We start from the raw sequence: 9824 nt of genomic DNA, 5'->3' as shown, positions 1-9824 counted from the left end.
GGCTTGTGTAGCATTAACTATAATTCCCAAACGGACAATTGGATCAAATCTGGATTGCACCTCCAGTGTGTAGAATTTAATAAACTACAAAAATGGTCCTGTTACGTTTTTACCATATCTGCTACTGGTGCTCCTCAGGTAACGCCAAGAACCATGGATTAATATTTACTTACATTAAGACTTCTCAAATTTACATCTCTATAGATTTCATAAGTTTTTAACACTCATTTATATGTGCAACCATGAAAATCAGAAACTTCCGTGTGAAGATTCAAACTTTTTCTCATTACAACATTAATAAAAAATGGTTAAAAAAAAAGTTAAACTATTTTCCCCCCCCCCCCCCCCCAACCCTGCCTTCTCTGTATCTTAAAAAGTTTACAATTTGTACAGGATGAAACGTTCATATACATCAACTGCCATAATGTAGGTGACCTTTAGGACTAAGCTCAGCTGCACTAGTGTGACATCACAATTACTGATGACATCACAGTCACGGATGACATTCCGTAGCTACTTAGACAGATGCTGAAGCCCCTGAACTTCACTCAGCAGACACATCTTGTGATTGCTGGTTTGTTTTTTCTCTGAGTCCTATTCTTGTCTTTGGACATAACATGGGAACGACTAGGAGAAAGAAAGCTAAAGAGAAAGTACGTAGATACAAAGGCAAGCAGGTGCAGAAGAGAAGGAGACAGAGCAAAAGAGCAAAAAAGCAGGCTGCCAAGAGAAAGGTGAGAAGAAATGCATTGTTTGCACGTATACAGAAAGGCTGGGTCCGTTTTTCGGGATTTCTGAAAAAGAAGAAAGATCAGCTCCTACATTTATGTAGCAGATTTCCCAGATTTTGGCACAGGGGAAACATGGACATTGTTCAAGATCCAGGGGAAGGATGCAGCCATTGGGCAGGCCAACTAAACATCCGACCGGGTCAGCAAATTGCACAAGAGAGTCGCACTTTACCCACCAGCCGCAAATGCAAAGCCACTGTCCCCTTAACAGTGGAAAAATTTACTTTTCACTCGCTACTTGGAAAGGGAGGTTTTGGCAAAGTGATGCTCGCGACAGATGCTATTCGTAATGAAAGAGTGGCAGTTAAGATCTTAAAGAAGAGAGCATTACTAAAATCCATAAAGAAGAGACCATCAATAGACCCTCAGGACATTTTGGTCGAGAGTCAGGTCCTTCAGTTGGCAAATGAAAGCAATTTTCTTATCCATGGAAATGCAGCCTTCCACACAGAGAACTATCTATACTGTGTAATGGAACTGGCTGACGGAGGAGACCTAGCCCATTTTTGGGATGAGAACTTGCTGGACCTAACCACACTAAAGTTTATAGCGGCAGAGCTGGTCTGTGGCTTGCAGTTCATGCATTCCAGAGGAATAATACACAGAGACCTAAAATTGGGTAACGTTTTGCTTACCAAAGAAGGACATGTGAAGATCACAGACTTTGGTCTCTCCCTACTGAATGCATATGGAGAAACAAATGCCACAGTACTTGGTGGGACACCTGGCTATATGGCTCCAGAAATTATAACTCGTCAGTCATACAATGCCGCTGTAGATTGGTTCGCATTTGGTGTTATGCTATATTTACTTGCCCTACGAAAGTACCCTTTTACCGGAGAGAATCGTGCAGAGATATTCCTAAACATCCTGACGCAAATACCAACATACTCGGGGCTTGATGATCGTGTAACAGAAGACTTTATATCCAAACTTCTGATCAAGAACCAGTCCTGCCGGTATGGGGTAAATGGCAATGTGCGAAAACACCGCTTCTTCTCTTCAATTAACTGGAAGAAGATAGAAACTGGAAAAGCAGCATCCCCAGTAAAACCGCACAAGAACTCCATGGATGCAGATGAAAAACAACAAATTCCTGCGCCCAACAGTGAAGCATTAAAAAAGCCAATTGCTGCCAAGAACCAAAGCATTTTTAATAACATCCAATTTGTTGGCCCTAAATGGAGTGAAACATATCATAATGTGCCAATGGAAGAAGATCCTATCTCACCAGAGGATTATGGCCTGCTTGAAGCCTGCCTCGAACTCTGCTAACACCTTGGAGATGCACAGCTCTGTCACCTGCTTCGTCTACCATCCGCCACCTACTTGCCGTGTCCTCGGCTGAGGACGCACTGAGAGATGGGGATTAGGGCTACTGGCGACACCCCAAGTAAAAAAAAAACGACATTAGGCAGCCACCTCATGGGTGTGTGGGAAGAGCTGCTAAGATGATAATTACTTTTTAAAATGTTGCCAATTACATCCAACTCATTAATAACTTGAGTACTTTTAAAATATAAACCCAGGCAACGCCGGGTACTTCAGCTAGCAAATAAATAAAACAAGAGGCATAAAATTATGCAAAATATATCCATTATATATATAATAAGAATTTACTCACCGGTAATTCTATTTCTCGTAGTCCGTAGTGGATGCTGGGTACTCCATAAGGACCATGGGGAATAGACGGGCTCCGCAGGAGACTGGGCACTCTTAAAAGAAAGATTAGGTACTACATCTGGTGTGCACTGGCTCCTCCCTCTATGCCCCTCCTCCAGACCTCAGTTAGGGAAACTGTGCCCGGAAGAGCTGACATTACTAGGAAAGGATTTGGAATCCAGGGTAAGACTCATACCAGCCACACCAATCACACCGTACAACTTGTGATAACTATACCCAGTTAACAGTATGAACAATAATTGAGCCTCATTTAACAGATGTCTCATAACAATAACCCTTTAGTTAAGCAATAACTATATACATGTATTGCAGAAAGTCCGCACTTGGGACGGGCTCCCAGCATCCACTACGGACTACGAGAAATAGAATTACCGGTGAGTTAATTCTTATTTTCTCTGACGTCCTAGTGGATGCTGGGTACTCCGTAAGGACCATGGGGATTATACCAAAGCTCCCAAACAGGCGGGAGAGTGCGGATGACTCTGCAGCACCGAATGAGCAAACTCAAGGTCCTCCTCAGCCAGGGTATCAAACTTGTAAAATTTTGCAAAAGTGTTTGAACCCGACCAAGTAGCAGCTCGGCAGAGTTGTAAAGCCGAGACCCCTCGGGCAGCCGCCCAAGAAGAGCCCACCTTCCTCGTGGAATGGGCATTTACTGATTTAGGATGCGGCAGTCCAGCCACAGAATGTGCAAGCTGAATCGTGGTACAGATCCAGCGAGCAATAGTCTGCTTTGAAGCAGGAGCACCCAGCTTGTTGGGTGCATGCAGGATAAATAGAGAGTCAGTTTTTCTGACTCTAGCCGTCCTGGAAACATAGATTTTCAGGGCCCGGACTACGTCCAGCAACTTGGAATCCTCCAAGTCCCGAGTAGCCGCAGGCACCACAATAGGTTGGTTCAAATGAAACGCTGATACCACCTTAGGAATAAATTGGGGACGAGTCCTCAATTCTGCCCTGTCCATATGGAAAATCAGATATGGGCTTTTACACAACAAAGCCGCCAATTCTGACACATGCCTGGCCGAAGCTAAGGCTAACAGCATGACCACCTTCCACGTGAGATATTTTAGCTCCACGGTCTTAAGTGGCTCAAACCAATGTGATTTTAGGAAATCCAACACAACGTTGAGATCCCAAGGTGCCACTGGAGGCACAAAAGGGGGCTGAATATGCAGCACTCCCTTAACAAACGTCTGAACTTCAGGCAGTGAAGCCAGTTCTTTTTGAAAGAAAATAGGCAGGGCCGAAATCTGGACTTTAATGGATCCCAATTTTAGGCCCATAGTCACTCCTGACTGTAGGAAGTGCAGAAATTGACCCAGCTGAAATTCCTCTGTTGGGGCCTTCCTGGCCTCACACCAAGCAACATATTTTCGCGATATGCGGTGATAATGTTTTGCTGTCACATCCTTCCTAGCTTTTATCAGCGTAGGAATGACTTCATCTGGAATGCCCTTCTCCATTAGGATCCGGCGTTCAACCGCCATGCCGTCAAACGCAGCCGCGGTAAGTCTTGGAACAGACAGGGCCCCTGCTGTAGCAGGTCCTGTCGGAGCGGCAGAGGCCATGGGTCCTCTGAGATCATTTCTTGAAGTTCCGGGTACCAAGTTCTTCTTGGCCAGTCCAGAACGATGAGTATAGTTCTTACTCCTCTTTTTCTTATTATCCTCAGTACCTTGGGTATGAGAGGAAGAGGAGGGAACACATAAACCGACTGGTACACCCACGGTGTCACTAGAGTGTCCACAGCTATCGCCTGAGGGTCCCTTGACCTGGAGCAATATCTTTTTAGCTTTTTGTTGAGGCGGGACGCCATCATGTCCACCTGTGGCCTTTCCCAACGATTTACAATCAGCTTGAAGACTTCTGGGTGAAGTCCCCACTCTCCCGGGTGGAGGTCGTGTCTGCTGAGGAAGTCTGCTTCCCAGTTGTCCACTCCCGGAATGAACACTGCTGACAGTGCTAGCACGTGATTCTCCGCCCATCGAAGAATCCTTGTGGCTTCTGCCATTGCCATCCTGCTTCTTGTGCTGCCCTGTCGGTTTACATGGGCGACCGCCGTGATGTTGTCTGACTGAATCAGCACCGGTTGGTTTTGAAGCATGGGTTCTGCTTGACTCAGGGCATTGTAAATGGCCCTTAGTTCCAGAATATTTATGTGTAGGGAAGACTCCTGACTCCACCACTGGCCTTGGAAGTTTCTTCCCTGAATGACTGCCCCCCAACCTCGGAGGCTCGCATCCGTGGTCACCAAGACCCAGTCCTGTATGCCGAATCTGCGGCCCTCGAGAAGATGAGCACTCTGCAGCCACCACAGCAAAGACACCCTGGCCCTCGGGGACAGGGTGATCAACAGATGCATCTGAAGATGCGATCCGGACCACTTGTCCAACAGATCCCACTGGAAGATCCTTGCATGGAACCTGCTGAAGAGAATTGCCTCGTAAGAAGCTACCATTTTTCCCAGGACTCGCGTGCAGTGATGCACCGACCCCTGTTTTGGTTTCAGGAGGTCCCTGACCAGAGATGATAATTCCTGGGCCTTCTCCTCCGGGAGAAACACCTTCTTCTGTTCTGTGTCCAGAATCATGCCCAAGAACAGCAGACGCGTCGTAGGAATTAGCTGCGACTTTGGGATATTCAGAATCCAGCCGTGCTGTTGTAGCACTTCCCGAGATAGTGCTACGCTGACTAACAACTGCTCCTTGGACCTCGCCTTTATAAGGAGATCGTCCAAGTACGGGATAATTATAACTCCCTTCTTTCGAAGGAGTATCATCATTTCGGCCATTACCTTGGTAAATACCCTCGGTGCCGTGGACAGACCAAACGGCAACGTCTGGAATTGGTAATGACAGTCTTGTACCACAAACCTGAGGTACTCCTGGTGAGGTGGGTAAATGGGGACATGTAGGTAAGCATCCTTGATGTCCAGCGACACCATAAAATCCCCCTCTTCCAGGCTTGCAATAACCGCCCTGAGCGATTCCATTTTGAACTTGAACTTCCTTATATAAGTGTTCAAGGATTTCAAATTTAGAATGGGTCTCACCAAACCGTCTGGTTTCGGGACCACAAACATTGTGGAATAGTAACCCCGTCCGTGTTGAAGGAGGGGAACTTTGATTATCAACTGCTGAAGGTACAGCTTGTGAATTGCCGCCAGTACTACCTCCCTTTTCCTGGGAGCAGCTGGCAAGGCTGATTTGAGGTAACGGCGAGGGGGAGTCGCCTCGAACTCCAGCTTGTATCCCTGAGAAACCACTTGTAGAACCCAGAGATCCACCTGTGAGCAAACCCACTGGTCGCTGAAGTTCCGGAGACGCGCCCCCACCGCACCTGGCTCCACCTGTGGAGCCCCAGCGTCATGCGGTGGACTTAGTGGAAGTAGGGGAAGATTTTTGTTCCTGGGAACTGGCTGTCTGGTGCAGCTTTTTCCCTCTACCCCTGCCTCTGGGCAGAAAGGACGCGCCTCTGGCCCGCTTGCCTTTCTGAGGCCGAAAGGACTGTACCTGATAATACGGTGCTTTCTTCGGCTGTAAGGGAATCTGAGGTAAAAAAGTCGACTTCCCAGCTGTTGCTGTGGAAACGAGGTCCGAGAGACCATCCCCAAACAATTCCTCACCCTTATAAGGCAAAACCTCCATGTGCCTTTTAGAATCAGCATCACCTGTCCACTGCCGAGTCCATAACACCCTCCTGGCAGAAATGGACATTGCATTAATTCTAGATGCCAGCCGGCAAATGTCCCTCTGTGCATCCCTCATATATAAGACGACGTCTTTTATATGCTCTGTGGTTAGCAAAATAGTATCCCTGTCGAGGGAATCAATGTTATCTGACAGGGTATCGGACCAAGCTGCTGAAGCACTACACATCCATGCTGAAGCAATTGCAGGTCTCAGTATAGTACCTGAGTGTGTATACACAGACTTCAGGATAGCCTCCTGCTTTCTATCTGCAGGTTCCTTTAAGGCGGCCGTATCCTGAGACGGCAGTGCCACCTTTTTTGATAAGCGTGTGAGCGCTTTGTCCACCCTAGGGGATGTTTCCCAACGTAACCTGTCCGTTGGCGGGAAAGGGTACGCCATCAGTAACCTCTTAGAAATCACTAATTTCTTATCTGGGGAACACCACGCTTCTTCACACAATTCATTTAACTCTTCAGATGGGGGAAAAGTCACTGGCTGCTTTTTCTCCCCAAACATAATACCCTTTTTAGTGGTAACCGGGTTAATATCAGAAATGTGCAACACATTTTTCATTGCCGTAATCATGTATCGGATGGCCCTTGTGGACTGTATATTTGTCTCATCCTCGTCTACACTGGAGTCAGACTCCGTGTTGACATCTGTGTCTGCCATCTGAGGTAGCGGGCGTTTTTGAGCCCCTGATGGCCTCTGAGACGCCTGGGCAGGCGCGGGCTGAGAAGCCGGCTGTCCCAAAGCTGTTACGTCATCGAACCTTTTATGGAAGGAGTTGACACTGTCGGTTAATACCTTCCACATATCCACCCACTCTGGTGTCGGCCCCCGCAGGGGGCGACATCACACTTATCGGCTCCTGATCCGCCTCCACGTAAGCCTCCTCATCAAACATGTCGACACAGCCGTACCGACACACCGCACACACACAGGGAATTCTCTGACAGAGGACAGGACCCCACAAAGTCCTTTGGGGAGACAGAGAGAGAGTATGCCAGCACACACCACAGCGCTATATAATACAGGGATGTACACTATACTGAGTGATTTTTCCCCTATAGCTGCTTATTATACACAGTTTGCGCCTAAATTTATGTGCCCCCCCTCTCTTTTTTACCCTTGAAGTCTGGAAACTGCAGGGGAGAATCTGGGGAGCGTCCTTCCAGCGGAGCTGTGAAGAGAAAATGGCGCTGGTGTGCTGAGGAAGATAGCCCCGCCCCCTCCGCGGCGGGCTTCTCCCGCGTTTTTTAAATAGTTAATGGCGGGGGTTATTGCACATATACAGTTTATTAGACTGTATTATGTGCCTTTTTGCCAATAAGGTAATCTAATTGCTGCCCAGGGCGCCCCCCCCCAGCGCCCTGCACCCATCAGTGACCGGAGTGTGTGGTGTGCTGTGGGAGCAATGGCGCACAGCTGCAGTGCTGTGCGCTACCGGGACGGCGGCGCGGCTCCGGGACCGGACGACCGAGGCTGGGCCTGTGTTCGATCCCTCTGGAGCTAATGGTGTCCAGTAGCCTTAGAAGCCCAAGCTAGCTGCAAGCAGGTAGGTTCGCTTCTCTCCCCTCAGTCCCACGTAGCAGTGAGTCTGTTGCCAGCAGATCTCACTGAAAATAAAAAACCTAACAAATACTTTCTTTACTAGTAAGCTCAGGAGAGCCCACTAGGTGCATCCAGCTCTGGCCGGGCACAGATTCTAACTGAGGTCTGGAGGAGGGGCATAGAGGGAGGAGCCAGTGCACACCAGATATAGTACCTAATCTTTCTTTTAGAGTGCCCAGTCTCCTTCGGAGCCCGTCTATTCCCCATGGTCCTTACAGAGTACCCAGCATCCACTAGGACATCAGAGAAATATATATATATATATATATATATATATATATTATGCAATGTGACAAACTGCTTGACAGGGCAGCACTGATTAATTTGATATGCGACACGTGTACATCTGTGAGAGTATTTACTTTGTGACTGGGTCTGCTCTGCTCCCTGGCTGCCTAGCTCAGAGTGGGTGGCTCATTAGTTGTTGCTGCTACCCTGTTATTGTGCAGTTACCTGAGCCATAACTAGACTTTTTGGTGCCCTGTGCCAGAGAGAGAATTGGCGACCCCCCCCCCATTTTTTTTTTTACAGACTCTTTATAATTGTGGGACACAGATCCTCTTTACAGGGCTGTAACTAGCGGCATGCCAGCGATGCCTTGCCCACAGCGCATGTGCCATGTGGGCACACCGTCTGGCATCACCCACACGGCCGCTTAACGCCACACTGCCGCCATTAGTTGCAGCGCTGCCGGTTGTCCCTCATGTAGTGGTGTGCTCTGCTCCTTCTCCGCCGAGCACACCATTACATACAAGGTAGCGCTACAGCTTCTCCCCGGATGCTCCGCTCCCTGCCGTGTCTTCAGAGTTCAGGGAGAGACATGATTATGTCTCCCCCAGCCTGCCCAGTGCTCAACTCCACAGCGCGAGGAGCCTCGGCATTTGGATGGGGGGCAGTGGTTTAACTCCTGGCATAACCATTTGCCAACGGGCACCTGCTGTCACAGAAGGACCACAGTGTGCCGCTGCCACCGGACCAATCCACCAGAAGCCTATTCAATTTGTAACGCCTCATCTGACTTCAGATGCGGCCCCAGCCGTGTCCCATGACCATCAGTGTACTACTTGCTGTAATGTGAAAAAAGGCGACTTTACCTGCCATACTGTGTAAAAGGGGTCTCTGCCTGCCGCAATGTGTAAAAGGGATCTCTGCCTGCCGCAATGTGTAAAAGGGGTCTCTGCCTGCCGCAATATGTAAAAGGGGTCTCTGCCTGCCGTACTGTGTAAAAGGGGGCTCTGCCTGCCGTAATGTGTAAAAGGGGGATCTGCCTGCCGCAATGTGTAAAAGGGGGCTCTGCCTGCCGTACTGTATAAAAGGGGGCTCTGCCTGCCGCAATGTGTAAAAGGGGGCTCTGCCTGCCATACTGTGTAAAATGGGGCTCTGCTTGCCGTAATGTGTAAAAGGGGGCTCTGCCTGCCGTAATGTGTAAAAGGGGGCTCTGCCTGTCGTAATGTATAAAAGGGGGCCCTGCTTGCCGTAATGTGTAAAAGGGGGCTCTGCCTGCCGTAATGTGTAAAAGGGGGCTCTGCCTGCCGTAATGTATAAAAGGGGGCCCTGCTTGCCGTAATGCGTAAAAGTGGGCTCTGCCTGACGTAATATGTGATAGGGGCTCCACCTGGTGTGTAAGTGACGCTATTGTGCAGCGCCATTTGAAGAATGGAGACTACTGTGCAGCGTAATATGAATTGGTATTATTTTGTGGCCACGACCCTTCCCCATGAAGCAACAGCCCTATGTGTTTGTTGCACACCCTGGTCCTATTTTAAATATTGAGGGATTTGGGGGGGTGATGCAGTTTCTTGCACACAGCACTAAAAAGTATTGGATTCTAGTTAGTCAGGGGAATTCTTATTGCCATCAGTAAGGATCCTGTTCCTGTGCATGTGTTGATTACCAACGATAGAATAATGTACAAATGCACATTATTCACATACATATCTTTTTTTGCGTGTATATTAAAACTCATATCCTTCAGTTTGCATTTATATCTCTATTTGGATGTAGTATTGGACAAATGTCATGCCATCTACTGAGTAATCTT

The 9824-nt window shown here is 48.2% G+C and overlaps 1 protein-coding gene across 1 annotated transcript; it reads left to right on the top strand.

Moving 5' to 3' along the window:
• The first annotated feature begins 526 nt into the window (after nt 1-526).
• LOC134947519 (protein kinase C delta type-like) lies at nt 527-2176 on the top strand. Its single transcript, XM_063935575.1, has one exon. The coding sequence runs from the start codon at nt 618-620 to the stop codon at nt 2064-2066; it is 1449 nt and encodes a 482-aa protein (XP_063791645.1). The 5' UTR covers nt 527-617; the 3' UTR covers nt 2067-2176.
• The last annotated feature ends 7648 nt before the right edge of the window (nt 2177-9824 follow it).

Source organism: Pseudophryne corroboree, chromosome 8, assembly GCF_028390025.1.
Source record: "Pseudophryne corroboree isolate aPseCor3 chromosome 8, aPseCor3.hap2, whole genome shotgun sequence".
Taxonomy (NCBI): Eukaryota; Metazoa; Chordata; class Amphibia; order Anura; family Myobatrachidae; genus Pseudophryne; species Pseudophryne corroboree.
This window is presented reverse-complemented; position numbering and strand designations above follow the sequence as displayed.